A 24393-nucleotide genomic window follows, 5' to 3' on the forward strand; every position below is an offset into this window, starting at 1 on the left:
CTGAATGTCATGGAGCAGACAGAAGAGCGACATATGGAGAGAGCAGCTAAGGCCAGATTAGGACGGCCTGGGGAGACTCACTCAGAAGTGAAAATCTGGAAGGATTCAGAGTATTACATATATTTTTTATATTTTAATTTACATTATATATACCATGTAATACATACTAAAGAATAGATGGAGTGCATGTAGTCATGAAACATGATAATAAAGGCCTGGTTGGCTCAGCGGTAGAGGATGTAGGCCAGGCGTGTGGATGTCCCAGGTTCGATTCCCAGTCAAGGCACACGGGAGAAGTGCCCATCTGCTTCTCTACTCTTCCTCTCACCTCTTTTCTGCAGCCTCTGGCACTGAGGATGGCTCCATGACCTGGACTCAGGCGCTGAAATAGCTTGGTTGCCAAGCAACGAAGCAGCGGCTCTAAATGGGCAGAGCATTCCCCTGCAGGGGGCTTGCTGGGTGGATCCCAGTCAGGGCTCATGTGGGAGTCTATCTCTCTGCCTCGCTGCCTCCCCGCCCCTGATTTAATAAAAAAAATTCCATCATGAATGGACCATCTCATGTGAGAACCGGATCGCACTCAATACTGATGCGCCTCCTACCTGTGTTGGTCCCTTGTTCTATCTCCCCCCTCCCGCCCAGAGGTCACCTCCTGAGTTTTCTATCATGCCCTTGCTTTAAAAAAAATTTTTTTTAAACCACTTCTTTGCATACCTAATACATTGTTTCATTTTGCTTATTTGAAGTTTTATAAAAATGGTATCGTGCTATATGTTATCTTCTTCAAGTTGCTTCTTTCAGAGTTGTTTCTATAATACACATACCTTGCTGCCTAGGTCTGAAATTCATTTCCCCTGCTGGGAAAGATTTCATTACGTGGATATACCACCATGTATTGATCTGGTGAAAAAGCCACTTGCTTCTTTTTTCCTTTCTAGTTTTAAATCAGAAACTACAGCAGTACTTTGAGATACAAACAGACCAACATACGAATTTTTAAGATACGAGCTGCAACTCGGTCCGTATTTTTGTTCAAGATCTGAGCAAAATTCCGAGATACGAGTGGTGATTCGGGAAGCTGCCACTTGTTGGTGCGTTGGCGCACGGGTCCAGTATCGGCAGTTTGATATAGGAGTTGACTGACTTACGAGCTCGGTTACAGAATGAATTAAATTTGTATCTCAAAGTACCACTATATCGAAAACAACCTAAATTGTGTCCTGGAGAATGCCTGCAAGAAATTTTATAGGAGTGCTGGTCAGGGCACATACTAGAATCAAGCAATGACAGCATGAATAAGTGGAACAATAAATTGATGTTTCTCTCTCTCTCTCTCTCTCTCTCTCTCTCTCCCTCCCTCCCTTCTTCTCTCTCAAAATTTCAATACACAAAAGAATTTGAAACATTTTAGTAGTTCCATATCATCAAATAACCAATCAATGTTCACATCTCCCCCATTGCTTATACAATTTTTTTTTTTTTTGTATTTTTCTGAAGCTGGAAACAGGGAGAGACAGTCAGACAGACTCCCGCATGCGCCCGACCAGGATCCACCCGGCACGCCCACCAGGGGGCGACGCTCTGCCCACCAGGGGGGCGATGCTCTGCCGAGACCAGAGCCACTCTAGCGCCTGGGGCAGAGGCCAAGGAGCCATCCCCAGCGCCCGGGCCATCTTTGCTCCAATGGAGCCTCGGCTGCGGGAGGGGAAGAGAGAGACAGAGAGGAAGGTGGGGGGGTGGAGAAGCAAATGGGCGCTTGCTTCTCCTATGTGCCCTGGCTGGGAATCGAACCCAGGTCCCCCGCACGCCAGGCCGACACTCTACCGCTGAGCCAACTGGCCAGGGCCGCTTATACAATTTTTAACTGTATGTTTGAAACAAAATCTAAATAAAGTTCATAAGTTACAATCAGTTGATATGTCTCTTAATTTCTTTCAATTAAAGCAGGGGCAGCAAACTAGCCCACACCACCTGCTTCCGTGTGGCCTGAGAGCTAAGATTGGTTTTAAATATTGGTAAATGGTTTTAAAAAAAAATAGAAAAATATTTGTGTGATGTGAAAAGTACATGAAATTTAACTTTCAGTGTCCATATAGTTTTATTTGGACACAACCATGCCCTTCATTTACATATTGCCTTGGACAATTTTCCCACAAGGGCAGAATTGACTAATTATTGTGGCATCTGAGACTTTATAGCCTTCAGAGACTAACATGTTTACTACCTGATCCTTCATGAAGAAAGATTGCCTCCTGTAAAGTCTCCCACAGTCCACATTTAGCTGTTGTGTGCCCTGTATTCCTATGAACTAACTGGTAGGTGGGTCTGCAGACTCAATCAGATTCAGAGTTGATGACTTTTTTTGTGTGTGTGACAGAGACAGAGACAGAGAGAGGGATAGACAGGCAGGAAGAGAGAGAGATGAGAAGCATCAATTCTTCATTGCAGCTCCTTAGTCTCCTTAGTTGTTCATTGATTGCTTTCTCATATGCGCCTTGACAGGGGCAGGGCTACAGCAGAGCGAGTGACCCCTTGGTCAAGCCAGCAACCTTGGGCTTCAAGCTAGTGACCTTGGGCTCAAGCCAGTGACCATGGAGTCATGTCTATGATCCCATGCTCAAGCCAGCGACCCTGTGCTAAAGCTAGTGAGCCCCCGCTCAAGCCAGATGAGCCCATGCTCAAGCCAGCAACCTCGGGGCATCAAACTTGGGTCCTCCACGTTTCTGTCTGATGCTTTATCCACTGCACCACCTGACTTTTTTTTTTTAAAGAGGATTTCATTAGTGATGATGGGTTCCTCCATCAGACAGTAAATATGTTTGCTTTTCTTTCTTTTTATGATGTCAAAAGACGTTGATGACCAGTCCTGAACCAGGCTGAGTTTCAGTAACCAAAAGTGACTGGAAAGTGAAAGGCACAGTCTGAGATGTGACAAAGCCGACGTCCCTGCAAGGGAGAGAGTCAACAGAAGTAGTCCAGAGCAGTGGCTGGAAGAGACTCACGGTAGATGGGTTCTGAGTTGAGATTCCACAATAGCCTTTGAGGCACGGGTAAGGAAAGAAGCTCAGTAGTGAGGGGTTCAGGACAGGTCTCCCTCGACTTTGCCACCTTGGCATGTGGGTTACTCTGAGCTGAAGGCAACCAAGACCCTACAGACTCATGAGAAACTGTTACCTCTCTCTTTAAAAATTTTAATTTGGGACCTTGCTCATAATAAGAGCTATCACCAGAAATACCTTTCTGTGACCTACTTAGAGATGAGGGCAAACTTCTCATTACTGGCCCTCTGCTCTTTCTGTTGTCCTGCAATGACCTTCGTCCCCTCTGAAGCCCCAGGGTACTTTAATTCGTCCTTAGCTCAGAACGCCATATATACCCCATTTTTCCATGAAAGGGTCATGTATGTGCGGTTCCCATATGTACACATGTAATGAAATTTGGGTCTTTTCTCTTGTTAACTTGTCTCATGTTGATTTAATTACTAGACCAACTGGAAGAAACTAGAAGGGTAGAAAAAAAATAGGAGTAAAATCAAAGTAATGAGAAGTGTCATGTTAGCCTACTGAGGTTATGGATGCTGCTGCTCTGGTTTCGTTTTACAATGTTTCAGTCCACATGGTTTCATCTCTTTAGGGAAAAAAATAAGTGCAAAGCATCTGGCATTACCTTACTTGTTCCCTGTCTAAGTGTGTGACGAGCTGAATTGAACCCCCTCAGAATCCTAGGCTGAAGTCCCCATTCCCGGTAACGAGAATGGAACTGTATTCGGAGATAAGAACTTTAAATGGCTAATGAGGTGATAGGGTTGGGCCCTAGTCCAGTAGGACTGCTCTCCTTCTAAGAAGAGGTTAGACACAAACACGCAGACCAAGGGGCAAACATCTACAATAAAAGGAGAGAAGCCTCAGGAAAAAAAGTACCTGCTGGCACCTTGATCCTGAGCTTTCAGCCTCCAGAATTGTGAGGAATTAAATTTCTGTTGCTTAAGCCACCCAATCTCTAACAGCCTGAGTAAATAAACGCATCCTCCTTTTAAAAAAAATTCACAGACAGGAAGTGAGGCTGGGATGGGAAGGAGGGAGGAGGTTCATTTGCATCAGGTCACAGGATTGGCGGGGAGGCTGGGAACAGGTCCCAGATCTGACTCCCAGGGTGAGTCTCGGGTTCCCTTGCTTAGCTGGTTCCTCCACCTTTGGTTTCTCCTCCCCCAACCCCCATCTCTGCATAGAGAGTTTTCTACCTGAACACACTTCTGATCGAATTTCCCCACACAGAGCATCTTCAGCAGCCCAGCCCCACCGACCCTTTGGCTCCGAACCCCAGCCCTGCCAGTTAGGACCTAAGTCAGTGCGTCTCAAACATGAACCTGCATCAGATCACCTACCCGCCTGCGCCCAGAGATCCCCCTTCAGTAGGTCTGGGGTTGGGGTCCCAACATTTGCATTACTAACAATAGCAGCTAAGAGGCCCTGCCCCTCCCCCCAACGCCCATGTGCTCAACTACAAAGCAGCCACTTGCTCTCCCCCCACCCCCACCCCCGCACCCCTGCACTTGAGCCTTTGCCCAGCCTGGTCCTGCCCCATGAATTCCCTGCTGCCAAGTCTGACACTTGTCAGAGCCGGGGACCTCCCAACTCAGGATAAAGTTGAGCTGCTTTTTAAAGGGAAAGCCCCGCTGAAATGTAAACCAAAGCTGGCCCATCTCTATCTAAATGATCACGGGGGAGCTTGATAAACTGCAGATAGCTGGGTCCACCCCCAGGTACGAACCTCCTCCCTCGGAAACACACTGCCGTGGTCCTCCAGAGGGAGTCCCAGAGGGGAAGTGACATGTCCCAGGGCACACAGCACGTTAGAGCAGAGGTTCAGCAAGAACCCGGGTCTCCTTGGGTGCAGCTGTATGCCACCCACTGTACCACACTGCCTCTTCTGAGCCTCTGGGGTGGGGGCTCTCCTCTCTTCCTGCCCTTTTCTCACCTCCCCCCACTCCACTTTCCTGTGACATCGGCTGGGCTCTGGCATTTCCAGCTGAGGCTGGAACGGGCCCCCAGGGAACTATACAATTTACAAACTTGTAAGAGTGGGGAAAGGGGCAAGGAAGTGAGGGAGGTGAAAACCTTTTGTGGGGAGGGCACAGGAGGGGCGGAGAAAATGGGAAGCCAGTCCAAGGTGCCCAGGAAGCTGGGGGCGGAGTCAGCACCCCTGCCTCTGATCAAGAAGGGCTCAGAGGGCAGCCCTGGAAACCACAAACCTTCCCTGGCCCCCAAGGAGCCAGCCTCTGCCCCCCATAACCCTCTGCAACAGCCAGCCCTGTGCTTCAGACCCGGACGGGCTGGCTAGTTAGTTAATCAGTTAGTTAGTGCAAGTTTCCTACCCGTGGACACAGATTTCTGCTAACAACCCCAAACCAGCCAGCGGGGCTAGAGCTGGGGATGTGGCACCAGACCAGCTGCAAGCGGCATTAGGACTAATAGCTGGAAAAGCTGCCCCAGGCACTTAGAGTCCTGGCTGGGAGAGGCGAGTCAGCCCAGTGGTGGCAGGGCCCCTGGAAGCAGTAGCAGCAGCTCGAGTTGGGGGCGTCCCCCCCCCCCCATGTCACCTGGAGAGAAACTGGACCCGCTCCCTGACACCTTCATCCTGCAGCCGCCAGTCTTCCACCCGGTGAGCAGCCACTCAGGTTTGGAGCCTCCCAGGACTCAGGGCGTCTCCCTTCCAGGTGGGGCCAGATGCCGGGTGCTGGGATGGAAAGGCCCTCAGTTCTGCCCCCCCCCCCCCCCCCCCCCCCCCCCCCCCCCCGCTTCCCCAGTAGCTGCCCCAGGGGTGCTGCAAAGGTCCTCCCGAGTTTAGCAAAGTGACTGATTAGCTAATTATCACTTGGGTGTGAATGACTGTTAGGCTCACTGCATCCTTGCATTTTTAAAGTAGCAGAGCCTCGAGGCACAGTGCTGTGCTCCTACTGCACAAAGGGTGACAGGTGGGTGACAGGAAGATCTGGGAGAAGTGCTTAGTATTGTTGGGGGGACAAGGAACACCTAGGAAGGGCAGCCTCATCTCCAGCCTGGAAGGGAGTCAGGCGGGAGCTTCCATCTCAGAGAGAGGGTGGGGGCTTTCTGGTTTCCTCCTGCTGCTCAGAGCCCATCAGATTTTCTGAGGCCTGGCCATGCTTTACCGAAGGCTAAACTTCCGGGGGACTGCCCCCTCCCACGAGCACTGATTACCGCTTTCTCTGTACTTGGCTCTCCTCTCTCCTGAGAGCTGCGTAGGCTCAGTTCATTACAGGCCCAGCCCGGAGCCTGGGGAGCGGAGGGACCGAAGTGCTGAGCCCGCGGAACGGTGGATGCTCTGGCCATCTCAGTGTCCTGCACCTCCCCTCAGGTCCTGCACCTCCCCTCAGGTCCTGCATCTACCTCAGTGTCCTGCACCTCCCCTCAGGTCCTGCACCTCCCCAGGTGCCTGAGGAAGGGGGTGAAGCCAGAGCCCAGGTTCCAACCCTTCCGTGCTTTTCAGGCTGCAGGCTCCCACCTGGAGGGCAGTGGCTGTTGGGTCTTGCTCTTTCTAGGTGATTTGGCTTCTGAAGGCTGCCACGTGCAGGCTGGTCTTGTGACACTGCCCAATGTTTACCTGCTGCATGTTCACACTCGCTCTGCAAACACCTGCTCAGGGCCCACACTGTGCCAGGCCGGGCACTGAGCCTATAGAAGGGAGAGACAGGGCTTCAGCTTTGCGGGGTTGTGCCTCCCAGTGTAGACAGCCAGACACAGTCTCCCTGTAATCCAGCCGGCCAAGAGCCAAGCCAGCTACACAGCAAAGTATCTGGAGCACGGCCAGGGAAGGGATAATTCCGGCACCAAACGGTATGGCACTTGAGAAGGGGTCCGAGCCGATGTCAGGAGCCTTGAAAGGTGATGGGGAGCTAGGCCAGGCCATCATGAGGTGTCTCCCAGGGATCCACATCAGTGTCCACTCTCAGCCCAACCAGTCCACCCTCTGCCTCCCAGTTCCCGGCTCTGGCCCGTGAGCAGTCCTCTGGAAGCCTCGGAGGCCAGGGTGGCATCCAGTGGGCACCGATCCTCACTGGGGACACTACTGTGTCCTCAGAACCAGGGAGAGGGGCTGGGCTGGTGCTGCAAGGGCAGTGGCACTGAATTGGGCTTCCCGGGGGGCAATATGGCTTTGATATGTGAAGGTCCAGGAAAGGGAGTGGGTAGAAGACATTTCAGACAAAACTAACTTTTCCCCATAGGACATCTTCTGTTAGGGCAGGAGAGTTGAGTTTTCTTGTCTTCTCCCCCCCCCCCAGCCCTCCCACATAGGGGTCCTTTGGCCTTTCCTCTACCCTGTAAGGGTGCGTTTCTCCCCATTCAGGTGGTCCCTTATGTCACAACAATTTTTGGTGGCTTGCGCGCAGGCAAGATGGTCATGCTGCAGGGAGTGGTCCCGCTGGAGGCACGCAGGTGAGGGGGGTGCTCCACGGGGCGCTGGAGCTCAGCCCGAGGGTCTTTGCCTTCGGGGTCTCTGGGGGCCTCTGACCGGAAGGGCCCTTTGAAAGCCTCGCCTCCCACCAGGTTCCAGGTGGACTTCCAGTGCGGCTGCAGCCTGCATCCCCGGCCGGACATCGCCATCCACTTCAACCCTCGCTTCCACACCACCAAGCCCCATGTCATCTGCAACACCCTGCACAACGGGCGCTGGCAGGCCGAGGCCCGGTGGCCCCGCCTGGCCCTGCAGAGAGGAGCCCACTTACTCATCCTCTTCCTCTTTGGAAATGAGGAGATGAAGGTGAGCGGGAGGGAATCGGGGCTCTAGAACTTGTGTCCTCCCGCCCCTCCCTCCTTCTGCTGAGCCCCGCGGCACTGTGTTAAAGGGAGTGGGGGAGGGGTCAAGTACCGAGAGGACCGCGGGGCTGCCAAGCCCAGTTCCAAGCTGCCTGGGCCCGAGGGGCCTGATGCATGCGGCAGCAAGACAGCTCTGTGGTGCCTGGCCCTGGGGTGGGTGGCACCGCCCATGTCACAGCATGTCTAGCACACCTGCAAGGTGCCCCTTAGCAGCTCACGGACTCTTCCCAAAACCCATGAGGAAGGTTCTCATTCTCCCCACCCTACAGCTGAGGGAGCAGGGGACAGGGAGCGAGAACTGACCTCAGGGCTTTCACGCTGACGTGCACTCTTGTCAGAAAGATGCGGGGATCTTCAGACTGGGAGCCGGCAGTGCAGGGAGAGGCCGCGGGGGAGGGGTCCACACAGCCGCGGAGCCTGGGCCTCCTCTCCCCGGGAGGGCTGCGCTGCGGCTGGCAGGTCTGCGGAGAGGAGAGGCAGGATGAGGGATGCGTGGGGCGGTGCGCGTCAGGGTCAGAGAGGGGCGTGGGAAGGTGCCTCGGTTCCGAGGCCAACTGTGCCACCTGTTAGCTCTGCAACCCTGGGAAGATCACGGAGGCTCCCCAAACCTCGGGTACCTCGTCTGCAAAATGCACCTGCTTCATAGAGTAAGGATGAAGGTAAATGAGAACTCCAGGTATGAGCACTTGCGGAGGCCAGGCATGAGCTTGACGACCATCAGCGGTGCTGAGGCGGCCCCCTGTGTCCCCAGGTGAGCGTGAACGGACAGCACTTCCTCCACTACCGCTACCGGCTTCCACTGTCTCGTGTGGACACCCTGGGCATATTTGGTGACATCTTGGTGAGGGCTGTTGGATTCCTGAATGTCAATGTAAGTTCCCACGTGGCCAAGGCCTGGGTGGCAGTAGCCTCTGACTTCCTCTGACATCTAGACAGGCCCCTCCCGCCCCAGGCAAGCCCTGTCACATGAGTTATGCCCAAGGTGGAGGGTTTCCATCAATGTGTCGGGTATGAGTGTGCTGAGGCGAAGAGAAGGTGACTACAGAGGGCCCAAGAGCTTTGGACAGAAGTCTGTACTGGGTGTGGGGTCTGGTCAACATGGAGGAGCAATGGCCAGGAGGCAACTCACTTGGAGACTTGGAGCTAAAAGGTCCAATGATTGCAGCTGAGAAATTTATTAAAAATGCAGACTTCGGCCCTGGCTGGTTGGCTCAGTAGTAGAGCATCGGCCTGGTGTGCGGGAGTCCCAGGTTCGATTCCCGGCCAGGGCACACAGGAGAAGCGCCCATTTGCTTCTCCACCCCTCCCCCTCTCCTTCCTCTCTGTCTCTCTCTTCCCCTCCCGCAGCCGAGGCTCCATTGGAGTGGAGTTGGCCCCGGGCGCTGGGGATGGCTCCATGGCCTCTGCCTCAGGTGCTAGAATGGCCCTAGTTGCAACAGAGCAACGCCCCAGATGGGCAGAGCATCACCCCCTAGTGGGCATGCTGGGTGGATCCCGGTCGGGCGCATGCGGGAGTCTGACTGCCTTCCCGTTTCCAACTTCAGAAAAATACAAAAAAAAAAAAAAAAGCAGACTTCTGGGCCCTGCCACCAGAGATTCTGATTCAGCACGTCTGATGGGGACCTAGGGACCAGCATGTCCACAATGCCAGCTTTGAGAACCACCACTGCTGAGGCCTGTGGGGAGAAGGAAGAGCTCTCAAGGCCAAAGCGGCCTCTGCCAACATCCGGGCACAGGCAGGGCAGGCCAGGGCCAAATAAATGGCCCTGGGGACTTGCAGCACTCCTGAATCCTGTTGTTGCTTTTTTTCCTTTCCAAACAGCCATTTTCAGAGGGCAGCAGCGAGTATCCAGTTGGACATGTGAGTCTCTTAGGAACAAGGTGGGCTCTTGTCTCAGGCACGTTCTCTCTCCCCGTGAGACTCGGCCGTCGCAGGCTGGGCTGCCGCTCCCCTTTGCACAGGCCCAGTGCACGGTTGTCATGGATATGGCCATCTCTGCCTTGGTCCCTGGAGAGCTAGACTTGCCTCTCCAGGGCCAACTTGGGAAGATGAAAAGGGGGGTGGGGGTTGGAATGACTGCCCTTAGGGGCAGGGTCCAGTACAGTAATATTCTTTTAATATATTTTAATTAATATTTTAATATATTTTTCATATTGCTTTCAATTTTCTAGGCTACAAATGCTTATTTTAACCACAAAAATAATTAAAATAATAAATATATAAAAATACCTATATACCGCAAAATCCCATGATATAGTGAAAAATCCGTGATACAAAATTAGATATTACAATTTAAAAATCTGCGATGCAGTGAGACTGTGAAAAGTGAACCACAATATGACAAGGGATGACTGTAAATCGAAACAAAATGCATAGCGTAGAATTTTATATGTTGTTAAAATTATGTAGGTTTAAGAGTGTAGAAAGTGTTTAAGAGCATAGGATAAGGTTTCTAAGAGTGTGGGGAGGGTTTATCAAGTCTTAAAATATATATAAATAATAAAATAAAGGTCGCTACTTTGCGGATTTTCGCCTATCACGAGCTTTCTGGGACCTAACCCCCGTGATAGACAAGGGACCCCTGTATTCGTATCAGAAGATCCCTTTAGATGGGAGCTTCCAGGTCCCAGAACAACCCCCGTGGTAGCTGGCGTGGCCTGCAGGGCAGAGGGGAGACGAGGCCACACAGTGAGGGAACTACTGTCCCTCCACCCAGTTCTTCCCCATTGATGTCCCGCTGGATTCAGGAAGATCCCACTAGGGCTCTAATCATTCACCTCTGAGAGAGACAGACCCCGAAGATTCCCAATTTTTAATAACGCTGTCAAGAGATTCCCATTAATTGAGCAAACACCTCATGACCCCCGCACCCCTTCTCTCTTTCCTTGACAGCCTTTCCTGCTGAAGAGCCCCAAGCTGGTGAGTGACCTCTTTCACCTGTCCCATTAGGGGTGGGAGAGCTCCCCCACCTGGTGGGAAATGGCCTCAGCAGCTTCAGGCTGAAACCCAGCTCCTTGCGACCTTTTCCTCACTTACTCTGTGCCAGGCTCAGGGCCAGGCTCTAGGGTAGAGGGACAAGCCAGTCCCCAGGGCTCCAGATGCTTACAGGCTGGTGGGGAGGCAGACCAATGAAAGAGCCATGACATTCCGAGGTGCAGCATGGGGGACATGCATGGTGCTCCCAGCACAGAGCGGCACCGAGCTCAGCCTGGAAAAAGGCCCGGGACAGCGGAGTACTACAGGACGCCAGGCCTGCAGCAGGTGTTTAGTAAATGCGCAGAGCCAACTGCCCCCTAACCCCCAGCTGCCGGCCTAGAGGCAGAGACTTACCTGCCTCCAGGGTCCCCCGGAGCTGCTCCTGGGGGCGGTAGCCCTCTCTGAACCCCTCTGTGAGTCACCTTCTCAGCCATCTCCCATGTTTCTTCAGGACGTGCCCTGCTCACGCCCCCTTCCCCGGGGTCTCTGGCCCGGACAGGTCATCGTGCTGCGGGGGCTGGTCTTGCAGGAGCCAAAGGAGTGAGTATGCAGATAAGGGGCGGAGCCAAAGGAGTGAGTATGCGGAAGGGGGGCAGGAGAAGCATCTCTGTGCCAGGCACATGCTTTATACACATTGCCTGTTCAGTCTCCTAAGCCACCACTGAACCCCCATTTTACAGAAGAGACAAGCACAGAGAGAAGTGTGCTGGTCAGGACTGCAGTTTGTAAAAGACGGGCTGGGGTTGAGACCAGGGCTCGGCCTGCCTTCGTGGCCCCAGCAGCCCAATTCTGGGCGTATCTTCCACGCCTGTAAAACTGCTCAGGCCAACAGCCTCTTACTGCAGGTCCTCCCTGGGGCCTCAGGAAGGCCTTTGAAAGCATGTGGGCTGAGACCCAGAGAGAGGATGCCACCTCCAACGGTGACCGGTGCATAGTTTAGAAAACATGCTCGGGGCTCCATAGAGGAGGCCTGATGCTGGGAAGTGGAGACTTGGAAGGACACAGTAACCAAGTACCCGGGCCTCCTGCGTGGCAGGCGAGAATTCTACCCCTGAACCACCAATGCGTTCCTTACAATAACCGAGCAGATGCTGCCTAACTTCTCCCCTAGGGGGCGCTCCTGCTCCATTTCCCAAACCTGCAAGCTCAAAGCCAAGTAGACAAGGGTCTTTTCTTTTTCTGTTTCTTATCCTTCCTCCCTCCGTCCCTCTGTCTCTCCATTCCTCCCACCTCTCCTCCCTCCCTCTCCTTTACCTTTTTCTGGAATTGCATTGGATTCCATTTTTCTGGGCCACGTTGCCTGCTGGATTTGACTTCTGCTGAGGACACTTAGCATCTGTGCAACTGCAAGGCCTTACCTTTCCTTCCTGTGCCTCAGTTTCTTTGTCTATAGAAGGGAGTACTAACAGTGCTGACTCCGGGGGTGGTGTAAATGCTCAGATCGTGCCAGGCACGCAGCAGTGCTCCACAAATGGGGTGATATCAGATTTCTCTCGGTGGAGGAGCAGGGGAGTAGGGTGAGTGCCCTCTGTTCTCCGCTCCGTTTGTTTTGTGCTTATGTTTGAAGTCACTGACCTCACCAAACCCTTGCCCCGCCTGCTCCTGAGTTCCGATGCAGGCGCACCCCTGGACAGCACGGACCTCCAAAGCCAGGCACGACTGGGTTGGAGCCCTGACTTTCCCTCTTATAAACGGTGTGGTGTTGGGCAAGTCACTCTACCTCTTGGAGTCAGGATTTCTTAGTTTCCCCACAGGAAAAAAAAAAAAAAAAAGGAAAAACATAATCCCAACCCGACAGGGAAAACAAAATGATTTTCAGTAACAAAGAAAACCTTCCTTCACTCCCCCCAAAACTTGGGGGACATGAGACTAGGTTCATATATTAGCTCAAAGCCACATGGTTATTCGTGACACAATGAACACTTAACTGCTCTTTCACAAGGCCCACGAATTCATGGGCCCTCAGAGGCCTGGCAGGTCACATATATAATGAGACCCCAGAATGGGAAGCTGGTGAGATGGAAAGACGATTGCCCCAGATCCGTTCATGACAGAACTGATTATTCTTAAAGAGAAGCTTTCTGAAAGCCATCTTTTACACCAACTCTCTCAATTGTTGAACTGGGTGTGGCTTTAAAGTTGAGAAGAGTGTGGGCCCGCCAGAACATTTCTACAGGCGAATGCGGTGGGCCACCAACAGCAAGACTCAGCACAGTGCCTCGCACTTAGCACGGAGACCGCGATAAATGCGCCGCCGCCACCCCTGTGGTTTTCGGAAAGCAACTGTGGCTTGAATTGGACGAGCAGGGCGAGAATTTGAGGGCACGGGGTTCATTGGCACTAAAACTTTGTCCTTCTCTGACCCCCCCCCAAGCACTGAGCATGCTGGGGTTCCACTGCAGCCTCAGAGAACTTCAACAGAGCTTCCCTGGGCACTAGGGGGCTGTGCTGAGCGGGGCAGGCGCTGAGGTCTCCAGGTTCTCAGGCCAATGGGAAGACAAAGCCCGTTCCGGGGAGGGGCCTGGGGGAGTAGGTTGGGGCTGGGCCTGCCAGCTACCGGGCACAGTGGGCCTGGAGGCTCCGTGCAGGCCGCTCTCCAGGGTCCCTTCCTGCCAAGCTTCTGCCCCGTTTTGAGACCTTGCCGTTCCCTTCCAAAGCTGGGAACGTATGGAGCGTCCTCCTGGAACAAATCGATCAGAAGAGGGTTCTCAAAGGCCCACCTTTCCCGGGCTTCGCGCAGTCCCCTGAATCTGGTCGGCTCTCCAATCACCTACTTCCTGCCGAAGGCTCAGCAACAGCTTCAGGGCTGTGGTTTCGAACAAAGTGACCCTGGAAAGCTACCCAGACATGAAACAGAATCTGGTTGTCCGGTTTGAGAGGCAGGAGCCAGGCGGCAGGAAGAGCCCCCAAACCCGAGTCCTGGATCCTGGTTGATATCCCGGCTGAAGCCCCCCGCCCCCCCCCCCCCCACTGTTGCTAGGGACGGAGCATGCCCTTTAACCTCCCCTCAGTGAAGTGGGCTGATAAACCTCAGGCACAGGCACAGGTCTCCGTGAGAGCCCAGGAAAGCAAACCATTGCATCTAGAAGATACCTACTGCGTGCTGGGTATTTGCTAACTTTTCCATACATTATCTCCTTTGTTCCTGTCAGTGGCCCCGAGAGGTACACGGTATTTCCTAGGATTAGTTTTTAAACAATAGATAGGATTTGAGTGCTTATTCTACACCAGCTGCTGTTCTAAGCACTTTGCGTTAAATGTGTTAATTCATTTAATTCTCATCACCCCAGAGGCAGATACAGTACTGTTGTTATTCCCACATTACAGATGAGGAAATTGAGGCACAGAAGTATTGATTTGCCCAAGGTCACAAGAGTAAAAACGAGCAGATCCAGGGTTGAACCCAGGCAGCCTCGCTCTACCCCGACACTGTCTACAAAACGCTGAAAGCAGCACCTGGCACGTAGTACTCGGTACACGTTAGCTCTCATTGTTGTCCCCATTTTGAGGAGGGGACACGAAGGCTCAGGCAAGGTCATTTGCCTGAGACCCCACGGTCCTGCAGTCAGTCAGTGAGTGGCAACAAGGGGTCTCAATCTCAGGTGTGAGGCTCAATCAGGTAATTCTGCTCGGAGCGGTCAGGGGGCCGAGAACCAGTTTCTGGAGATGGAGATGGGACCTGCCCAACCTTCCAGCCGCTCTCCCACCTGCACCCCCCCCCCCAGGGCCCAGCAGCCACAGCCCAGAGGATTCAGGGAGCCTCCCCCAGGGCCCAGCAGCCACAGCCCAGAGGATTCAGGGAGCCTCCCCCCAGGGCCCAGCAGCCACAGCCCGGAGGATTCAGGGAGCCACCCCCAGGGCCCAGCAGCCACAGCCCAGAGGATTCAGGGAGCCCCCCCAGGGCCCAGCAGCCACAGCCCGGAGGATGCAGGGAGCCCCCCCAGGGCCCAGCAGCCTCAGCCCAGAGGATTCAGGGAGCCCCCCCCAGGGCCCAGCAGCCACAGCCCGGAGGATGCAGGGAGCCCCCCCAGGGCCCAGCAGCCACAGCCCGGAGGATTCAGGGAGCCCCCCCCAGGGCCCAGCAGCCACAGCCTGGAGGATGCAGGGAGCCCCCCCAGGGCCCAGCAGCCACAGCCTGGAGGATGCAGGGAGCCCCCCCAGGGCCCAGCAGCCACAGCCCGGAGGATTCAGGGAACCACGGCCTGGGCCTCTGGAAGCTGAGCGCCTTCTCCGGCCCCTTCCCGCAGTTTCACGCTGAGCCTGCTGGACGAGGCCGCTCGTGTTGCTGTGACACTCAGGGCTTCCTTCGCAGACAGGACGCTGGCTTGGGTCTCACCCTGGGGACGGAAGCAGCTGATCTTGGCTCCCTTCCTGTTCTACCCCCAGCGGTTCTTCGAGGTGGGTCAGAGCCATGCATTCCCATCTGGGACACCGAAGGGGGCGTGGATGGGACATCCTGGGGCTCCCAACCCTTTACCCTGGCAGCCGGGATCCTGGAAACCCAGGCTTAAGCAATCAGGGTGAACCCTGGCGGCAGCCTGACCAAAAAGCCCCCCTAATGACTCTGGTTGAGACCCTCTCCTTCAAGGGAAGCCACCCCAGCCCCTGTTGCAGATGGTGGAACTGAGGCCCAGGGTGGCAAAGGTCCTCATGGAAGGACCGGTGACAAGCGGGACCCTAGTCCTGTTCTGCTGCAGCATGTGTGCTGGGGACCCAGTGTGAGGGGAGGAGGCACTCGCTGGGTGGGCCGTCGGGTGGGCAGTGAAGGGTCCATCAGGAAGCCTGCAGGGCTCACACCCTCCTTTCCCAGGTGCTGCTCCTGTGCCAGGAGGGAGGGCTGAAGCTGGCACTCAATGGGCAGGGCCTGGGGGCCACCAGCCTGGACCAGCAGGCCCTGGAGCGGCTGCGAGAGCTTCGGATCAGTGGCACCATCCAGCTGTACAGTGTGCACTACTGAGGACGGGTCCGGGGGAGAGGAGGCCAGCCCAGACCCGGGGCCCCACGACCCAGCCCCCTTCCTCCCCTCCTTAAAGGGCCCCGTCAGCACCGTGTCAGGCCTGAGTCTGCAGGAGCTTTGGGCCCTGCCGCAGAGGAAAGTGACAGGGACGTGAAGGCTCCTCCAGCTCTCCACCGCCCTCCACCGGGAGCCCGGGACTGGCCTTTGTTTTCCCTCAGGGCCTAGACAAGGAGGCAGCTTTTGTAGCCTAACAAAGACACTCAAAATACAGTGGCCTAGAGAATGTAGTGTTTGTCATTCTCATCAAACGGTACTGGAGAAAAGGGGCCAGATCAGAGGGCAGCTCTGTGCCCCATGGACCGTCAGGGCCGTCCCTTGTCACCACACCACCGCCAGGACACCAGCATCATCTGTATGGCTCTGCTTCCCAGCACTCCCCTGTACACTTCATTTCTGTGAGAACCCGATGACGTTGATGGGATGGAGGATGAGACGTGGCCGACTCTCAAAGTCCTTGTCAGGTGCCTGGCGCTAGTCTGTGGGGCACCAGAATCAACTTGCTCCTCTGTGCCGGGGTCAGCACATGCCTCAGGGTTCCCCGGCCATGGGCCCTGTGTGCACAGTCCCCAGAACTCACAGCGCCAGCCCAGGAGGAGAGAGACCAGCCTGGGTTCAAACCCTGACACCTGTACGGGCGGGCGGAGATTTCATCGGTTTGGGCCAATTCAGTATGCTCACACGGAAAGGGGTGGGACATGACATCAACTAGCAGGGTGGTTGTGAGAATTTATGAGTTGAGATGGCTTAAAATGCCTGGTACTGAGTCGGAGCTCAATAAAAGGTGGCTCTTGAACTGATATTGTGAGAAACAATCTATCGGCCCCACCAATGTGGCTAACACCCCCTCCTCTAAGGCAAGGCATCGCAGAACTCGGGACAATGTCACAGGTTAGTGACAAAGTGCTCACTATTGCTCACGGGTCTGCTCCATCCATTCAACAATCTTTATCACAGAACTTCAGGCTGGGGTCTGTTTCCCAGTCCTGGGACCATTGACCAGGTTGCTGAAGAACTTCCCTGGGAATCCCAGACAGACAGACTCTCACTCCAGAAGGTTCGGGTGCAGTTCAGAAAGAGGAGGGAAGAGGAACAGCCTCTGCACAGAAAACCTTTCTCTGGTCTCCACCACGCGTTCTCTGTCTCTCTCGCTATGTGTACGAGTTAATGACTCAGTGTCTCCTGCCCCACCCATTTGATCATTCAGGAGACAGGGACTGTTCTTAGCTTGCTCCTTTGAGCCAGGCTCCACGCTGGTGATTGACATGTTATCTCCTTTCCTCCCCCCTTTATGAGACTGTCTCCTGAGCCCCAGGGAGATTAAGCAGCACATCCAAGACCTTGGCTGAGACGTGGTTGAGCCAGAATTCAAAACCAGGACTCACACTCTGAGGGCCCTGCTCCATGGAGCCAGGCTGACATTGTGTGGACCTTTCGCAAATAAGTTCCCTTTGGGACACATGAGTGGGTTTACAAAAAAAAAAGAAAAAAGAAACTCAATTGATGTACAACAAATTCAATTCAATAGAGAATAAAGGTCCAGAGTCTTTCTTTTTCTTTCTTTCTTTTTTTTGTGTGTGACATAGACAGAGAGAGGGATAGACAGGAAGGGAAAGAGATGAGAAGCATCAATTCTTTGTTGTAGCACCTTAGTTATTCATTGATTGCTTTCTCATATGTGCCTTGACTGGGGGGCTACAGCAGAGTGAGTGACCCCTTACTCAAGCCAGGGACCTTGGGCTCAAGCCAGTGACCTTGGGCTTCAAGCCAGCGATCCTTGGGCTCAAGCCAGCAACCATGGGGTCATGTCTGTGATCTCACGCTCACGCTGGTGAGCCTACGCTCAAGCTGGCGACCTCGGGATTTCGAACCTTGGTGCTCTGCATCCCAGTCCAATGCTCCACCCAGTGTGCCACTGCCTGGTCAGGCAAGATCCAGCGTCTTTTATTCCCAAAGAAGTTAAGGTCCCCTGTAGGAAAGAACACATTACAATTCAGTGTGCACACAGTCATGATTATAAACTCAAAGGCTGATATTTAAGTAGAAAACCCTTCCCTGCTAGCCTGGCCCAGATGGACCATGTTCCCATGTTCCGTCTCCCATGTAGATGGCTCACGGCTCATAGCCACACCAAAAAGCATCAACCAGGTCTCCAGGTAGGGTGTTTGGCCTGCTTGCATTAGAAAAGCCAGATGTATGTGAACTTGAGCCCCTCCAACCCCGAAAGAGTGGTTTCTTTGGGGGAATGGGCAATGCTGCAGCTTCATGACCTCATGGAAACCAGAGATGCGAGCACTTGTCACATGAGGATGCCGGTGTCATTCTTACAGTATCCCCTTTGTGTGGGCCTGGGAGACAAGAACCAGGAAAAAAAGCTCTTCCCCTTCCGAGACATGGGAAGTGGGGAGAGTCCAGAGAATGTGTCTGCTGAGTACACATTCATTCAAGCACGTGCCTGTGTGCACGCGTTACTGCAGGCCTCTTCTCGTGCCTGTGTGCACGCGTTACTGCAGGCCTGTTCTCGTGCCTGTGTGCACGCGTTACTGCAGGCCTGTTCTCACAAGACCACATGTACCAGCATCTTTCCAATGCCCGAGCACCAGGCCCATCCAAGGCAACACTGGAAAATCCTTAAGCTCAGCACCCCCTGACTGCGGTGTACGTGGTCCAGTGGTAGGATTTAAATAATTTAACAACCAGTTTGTGTATTAAAAAAGATATACAGAAAGGTAGCTTATTATTTCATGCATTTAATACTTAAATAAGAATTATATAAGAGGTACACAAAACTAGATTATGTTATAAGAGTTTCATAATATTAATGAAAAAATATTCAATAATACCTGACAAAAAAAACAATAAAACTGTTATTTAAGATGGTTTTATATTGTTTCTTGATTGGCGTCCTCACCTGCAAACTTTTTTTCACCTATGGTCAGAATGAACATGACTACGGGTGCTTAGAATACGTACGCTGTTGCACAGATGAACGTTAAAAAAGAGTAAGGGTGGCCCTGGCCGGTTGGCTCAGCGGTAGAGCGTCGGCCTGGCGTGCAGGAGTCCCAGGTTCGATTCCCGGCCAGGGCACACAGGAGAAGCGCCCATCTGCTTCTCCACCCCTCCCCCTCTCCTTCCTCTCTGTCTCTCTCTTTCCCTCCCACATCCGAGGCTCCATTGGAGCAGAGATGGCCTGGGCGCTGAGGATGGCTCTGTGGCCTCTGCCTCAGGCGCTAGAATGGCTCTGGTTGCAACAGAGCGACGCCCCAGAGGGGCAGAGCATCGCCCCCTGGTGGGCATGCTGGGTGGATCCCAGCCGGGAGCATGTGGGAGTCTGTCTGACTGCCTGCCTCCCAGTTTCCAGCTTCAGAAAAATGAGAAAAAAAAAAAAAAAAAAAGAGTAAGGAATGTAAATTTGTGATTTCCACATTGGGTGGCTAGCCCACCTTAGAATCCTGATTACAAGTGCCATTTTAACAACCGGTTGGCCGAATTCAACAAAAAATTAAGTATTGGTTCTGCTGAACTGGTGCGAACCAGCTGAATCCCACCACTGGATTAGGGTGGAGGTTGGGTTGTTGACGAAGATTGATGTGGCGATACAGTTCTTTTGGGGTGTTTCACTAGTGTAGGAAAATAAGGTTATCACCTAAGATTTCTATATTATGTTATCCCTTTCCTGACCCTCTGCAAAGAGAGATGAGGCAACTCTTGGGGCTCTCTTTGTATCTGTTTGTGTTTTTAAGTTGCATGTTCTCCAGAACCCAGTCTGGAATCTATGAGCAAACAGATAGTAAAGGAACCGATCACCATGTTATTCCTCAAATCTTTGGGCCCCTAGCTTGTATTCGTTCTCTCTCCAACTTTATAGTCTTTATTTATTTATTTATTTATTTATTTATTTATTTATCTATTTATTTATTCAAATTCAACGAGAGGAGGGGTGGCAGAGAGACAGACTCCCACATGTGCCCTGACTGGTATTTACTCAGCAAGCCCATTAGGGGGCAATGCTCTGCCCATCTAGGGTGCTGCTCTGTTGTTCAGCAACTAAGCTATCCTTAGCATCTGAGGAGGAAGGCATGGAGCCATCCTCAGCACCCAGAGTCAACTGCTCTAATTGAGCCATGGCTGCAGGAAGGAAGGAGAGAGAAGCGAGGGAGGTATGGAGAAGCAGATGGACGCTTCTCCTTTGTGTGCTGACTGGGGAATCGAACCCAGGACATTCACATGCCAGGCTGACACTCTACCACTGAGCCAACTGGCCAGGACCCAACTTGATAGTCTTTAAAAGTCTAGTTGATGGTTGTTTTATATGTAATCGCCAAGGTCTTTAGCTGTATTTAGTGGGAGGAATAGGTAGAAATGTATCTATGCTGTACCGTCCAGATCCAGACATTTTCTGGTTGTATGGTTTTTGTTTGCCAAAGGACACAATGGAAAAGTAATTTGAGAGCTGGGATATTCATTGAATTCTTACAAACTAATAAAAAAGAGACAGAATCGCCAAATGAGAAAAAAATTAAAAGTATAAAAAGGCAATTTATATAAAGCATCCCGATCTGGGTGCCAGGAGTAGGAAGCAGTTTCCTGTTCCCGGGCTTGTCGTCAGCCAGCTGGTGAGCCAGCAGATGAATGATGCCAACACTAATGAAAGAAGATGGAGTGGTTGTATTGATAACAGACAAAATTATTAGACCTCAGAGGGAAGAATATTATCAGGGAAAAAAGAGTCATTTATAAGAGATAAAGGGCTCAATTCATTTAAACCCACAAATCTAAATATTTGGGAATCTAATAATAAAATTTGAAAATAAATGAGGGTAAAACTGATAGAACTGAGTGAAGAAATAGAAAAATATGTAATCAAAGTCAGAATTCTACACATTGCTCTCTCAATAACTGATAGAAAATATAGGTTTAAATGAGTAAGTATTGGTCTTGGCTGGTTGCTCAGTGGTAGAGCATCAACCCGGCTTATGGAAGTCTCAGGTTTGAGTCCCAATTAGGGCACATAGGAGAGGCAACCATCTGCTTCTACTCCTCTCCCTCCCCCTTTCTCTAAGGCTCCATGGAGCTTCTTTGTCAGGAGCTAAAAATATCTGGGTTGCAAACATGGCCCCAGATGAACAGAGCATGGGTCCCAGATGGGTTGCCGGGTGGATTCTGGTCAGGGCGCATGCAGGGGTCTGCCTCTCTATCTCTCCTCCTCTCATGTAAGTTAACAACAACAACAAAAAAGGAATTACTAAGTATTATCTAGAACAATGACAATAAAAATTTGTAAGGATAATTACTAAAGACCTGACCGACATGAACCTCTGGCTTAACCTAAGTGACGCCGCAGAATACTTTGTCAACAGCAGAACACACATGTTTTTTCAGACACAAAAGGAACGTTTACCAAGGCAGACCATATTCTAGGCAATAAAACAAGTTTTAATAAAATTTTTAATGTTTTTTTATTTAATTAATTGTGTTTACATAGATTCTAGGGTCACCCCGAATGCAAGTTTTAATACATTTTAAGTGCACCAAATAATAGAAAATTCTCTAACTATGAAGAAATTAAATAAGAATTACAGAAAAAATGCTGGAATTTTCTCAAATACTTTTGTAAACTAAATGACCAATTGATTCAATAAATAAATTAAAAGAAAAACTTGAAAGTATTTTGAACTGAATGGAAATAAAAACACAACATAACAAAATGTGTGGGGTGAAACTATAACTGTACTCACAGGGAAATGTAAGGTACTAAATGCATAGACTAGCAATAAAGAACTTGTGAAAAGAAGCCTTCACCTTTCTCTTTAAGAAAGTATAAAAATACACGAAGTAAGATTAAGAAAGAATATAATAAAAACCAGAATGGAAATTAATTTAATATAAAACAGGAGGAAAAAAATGAATGGCATTTTGAGATAAATAATACTGATATATATATTTTTAATTTTAAATTCAGTGAGAAGAGGGGAAGCAGAGAGACAGACTCCCACTTGTGTCCCACTGGGATCCACTTGGCAAGCCTACTAGGGGGTGAGGCTCTGCCCATCTGAGGCATTGCTCCATTGCTCAGCAACCGAGCTCTTTAACACCTGAAGTGGAGGCCATGGATCCATCCTCAGCGCTCTGGGCCAACTCGCTCCAATTAAGCCATGGCTGCAGGAGGAGAAGAGAGAGAGAAGCAAGAGAGGGAGGGTTGGAGAGGCAGATGGGTGTTTCTCCTCTGTTCCCTGACTGGGAATTGTACCTGGGACATCCACATACCGGGCTGATGCTCTACCATTGAGCCAACTGGCCAGGGCCAATATTGATAATTCTTTAACTGAACACAAATCACCAATAACAGTTATGAGAGATCACCTTCTCCCCACTCTCAGAGACATCACTACAGATTCTATGTTATTAAAATAATAAAAATGGAATTTTGAATAACTCAAAGATAAGAAATTAGGCCGATTAGAGGAAGTGGACAGATACCTTGGAAGAGACACACTACCAAAGCTCAGTCTAAAAGGACTAGATTATGTAAATGGCTTGATATCTGTCATAAACGTTAAATTTGTAGTTAACAACTCTAGGCCTGGATGGTTTCATTGGTGAATTCTGGGAAATAATAACCATTCTACACAAACTCTGGCAAAATTATAGATGGTGGAACACCCTCTACTCATTTTTTTAAGTCCTGTATTACTCTTATATGAGAATCAGAAATGATATTAAGAAAAACTATGGACCAATATGCTTCAAAACGATAGATGCAAAAATTCTTACCAAAATTTTGGCAAAATCAATTAAAAATATATACAAAAGGACAACATTGTATCACAACCAAGTATGGTTTATCCCAAGAATGTCAAGTTGATGTAATGTTGAAAATGAATCCGAGTGGGGATGGGGAGACACAGGGAGTGGTAGGTACCGGAGGCCGAGGGTTAATCAGAAAACCGTGGGGGTCACGTGGCAGGGAGACGGATGAGGAAGTAAATTCAGAAGAAACTTCTAAAGTTAGTTCGGAGTGGACTTCATGATTGGATGTAGGTGGGAAGGGAAAGGGTGAAGGTGAGGAGGAAAGCAGGGGTGTGTGATGAAAACGGGGGACTTATTTTTTTTTTATTATTATTTTTTTGTATTTTTCTGAAGCTGGAAACGGGGAGAGACAGTCAGACAGACTCCCGCATGCGCCCCACCGGGATCCACCCGGCACGCCCACCAGGAGCGATGCTCTGCCCACCAGGGGGCGATGCTCTGCCCCTCCGGGGCTTCGCTCTGTTGCGACCAGAGCTACTCCAGCGCCTGGGGCAGAGGCCAAGGAGCCATCCCCAGCGCCTCGGCCATCTTTGCTCCAATGGAGCCTTGGCTGCAGGAGGGGAAGAGAGAGACAGCGAGGAAGGAGAGGGGGAGGGGTGGAGAAGCAGATGGGCGCCTCTCCTGTGTGCCCTGGCCAGGAATCGAACCCGGGACATCTGCACGCCAGGCCGACGCTCTACCACTGAGCCAACCAGCCAGGGCGAAATGGGGGACTTATGGTGGCCCTCTTTGGGGACTGGGAAACCTGCAATGGGAGTTGGAATGGGGGATGTCATGCCTCAGATCAGGAACGTAGAAAGAAGAACAGATAAAGTATTAATTCTAACACTAGAGTGCCCTGGGGTGAAACACGCACAAGGAACAGGGTGTGGAAGTAGGAGAAGGCAGGGCCACGGGGCTGTGGGAAAGAGGCTGTAAGCTGGCAAGGTCGTTAGAGCCTAAAGCTTAGTTTAAGACTAAGCCTTTCCCACTCTTTTAATACTAAGATCTTTTCAACACTAAGCTTTTCCTCACACCCTTGATTGTTGCATGATGTAGGGTGGTGCACTCTTATGAGGAATCCAATTTATGCCTCAGATGAGTGGCTTTGTATCAGAGACTTCCTTATTTGTATATTGGCTTAAAGGCTTTAATTGTCTATACTAGATAATAAAGCAAAGACTGGGGGCTCGCTCTCTCGGATATTGCCATCAGCATTGCAGAGGCCTCCTGACCCCGTCCTCTTTTCTCTGTGAGTCTATTTTCTTAATTCTGCACCGTTCTCCCTCAGGACCTAGGATTACTAGCCACGCTGGTTTGCAGCATGGGGCAACTACTGAGAGATTCGGGCAGAAAAAAGGCCCCGCTCGGGCTTTTCACACAGGTGACAACTTATGCAGATCGTCACACCCTCTGGGAACGCTGGCTCCTGCACCTGCACAGGAGGCAGTCATCCCTCCTCCTCAGGTTGTTGTATACACTGATGGGATGCCGGCGTGTCCACCCCACAGCTGACAGCTGTGTGACCCCCACAAGACCCTGGACCCTGGTGGAGCTGCCTGTTGGTTCACATCCAGAGCCTTTCAATCTGCATCTCTCACTGTGTCAGCTATGAGGCTTCTGAAGCAAGGGGAGGGGTTCTGAGAATGGGGCTCAGCGGGTCACCGCAGTGCTGGGATTTTGCCAGTTTGTATCAGTTTGGCAGAACTGATACCTAATTTTTTGTTGAGTTCAGCAAACCATTTGTTAAAATGGCACTTTTATAATCAGGGTTCTCT

At 51.5% G+C, this 24393-nt stretch overlaps 2 protein-coding genes across 3 annotated transcripts in view; one reads left to right on the top strand and one right to left on the bottom strand.

Moving 5' to 3' along the window:
* Positions 1 to 5714, bottom strand: part of PLAAT5 (phospholipase A and acyltransferase 5) — a 19504-nt gene extending 13790 nt beyond the window's left edge. Inside the window, exon 1 of the mRNA XM_066251806.1 lies at positions 5600 to 5714. Within this exon, the coding sequence (XP_066107903.1) occupies positions 5600 to 5636 (37 nt within the window). The 5' untranslated portion in view covers positions 5637 to 5714. The remainder of the gene's footprint in view (positions 1 to 5599) is intronic.
* LGALS12 (galectin 12) lies at positions 5229 to 17448 on the top strand. 2 transcript variants are annotated; one of them, XM_066251804.1, is made up of 9 exons: positions 5229 to 5661; positions 7366 to 7454; positions 7566 to 7779; positions 8587 to 8706; positions 9658 to 9696; positions 10729 to 10755; positions 11264 to 11352; positions 15060 to 15210; positions 15623 to 17448. In XM_066251804.1, the coding sequence occupies exons 1-9, from the start codon at positions 5593 to 5595 to the stop codon at positions 15767 to 15769; spliced, it is 945 nt and encodes a 314-aa protein (XP_066107901.1). In that variant the 5' UTR covers positions 5229 to 5592; the 3' UTR covers positions 15770 to 17448. The 2 variants fall into 2 exon arrangements, with proteins under 2 accessions (XP_066107901.1, XP_066107902.1); XM_066251805.1 differs by having other exon boundaries at positions 7409 to 7454.
* Positions 17449 to 24393: the final 6945 nt, after the last annotated feature.

This window comes from Saccopteryx bilineata, chromosome 1 (assembly GCF_036850765.1).
Source record: "Saccopteryx bilineata isolate mSacBil1 chromosome 1, mSacBil1_pri_phased_curated, whole genome shotgun sequence".
Classification (NCBI taxonomy): Eukaryota; Metazoa; Chordata; class Mammalia; order Chiroptera; family Emballonuridae; genus Saccopteryx; species Saccopteryx bilineata.

What these genes read in the sequence shown, in the direction of transcription:
- LGALS12 (XM_066251804.1), top strand. Translation starts at nt 5,593, where the DNA reads ATGTCACCTGGAGAGAAACTGGACCCGCTCCCTGACACCTTCATCCTG. An exon ending in GCGAGTATCCAGTTGGACAT is followed by an intron (nt 9,697 to 10,728) that starts GTGAGTCTCTTA and finishes TTTCCTTGACAG; the next exon opens with CCTTTCCTGCTGAAGAGCCC. An exon ending in GTCTTGCAGGAGCCAAAGGA is followed by an intron (nt 11,353 to 15,059) that starts GTGAGTATGCAG and finishes CCCTTCCCGCAG; the next exon opens with TTTCACGCTGAGCCTGCTGG.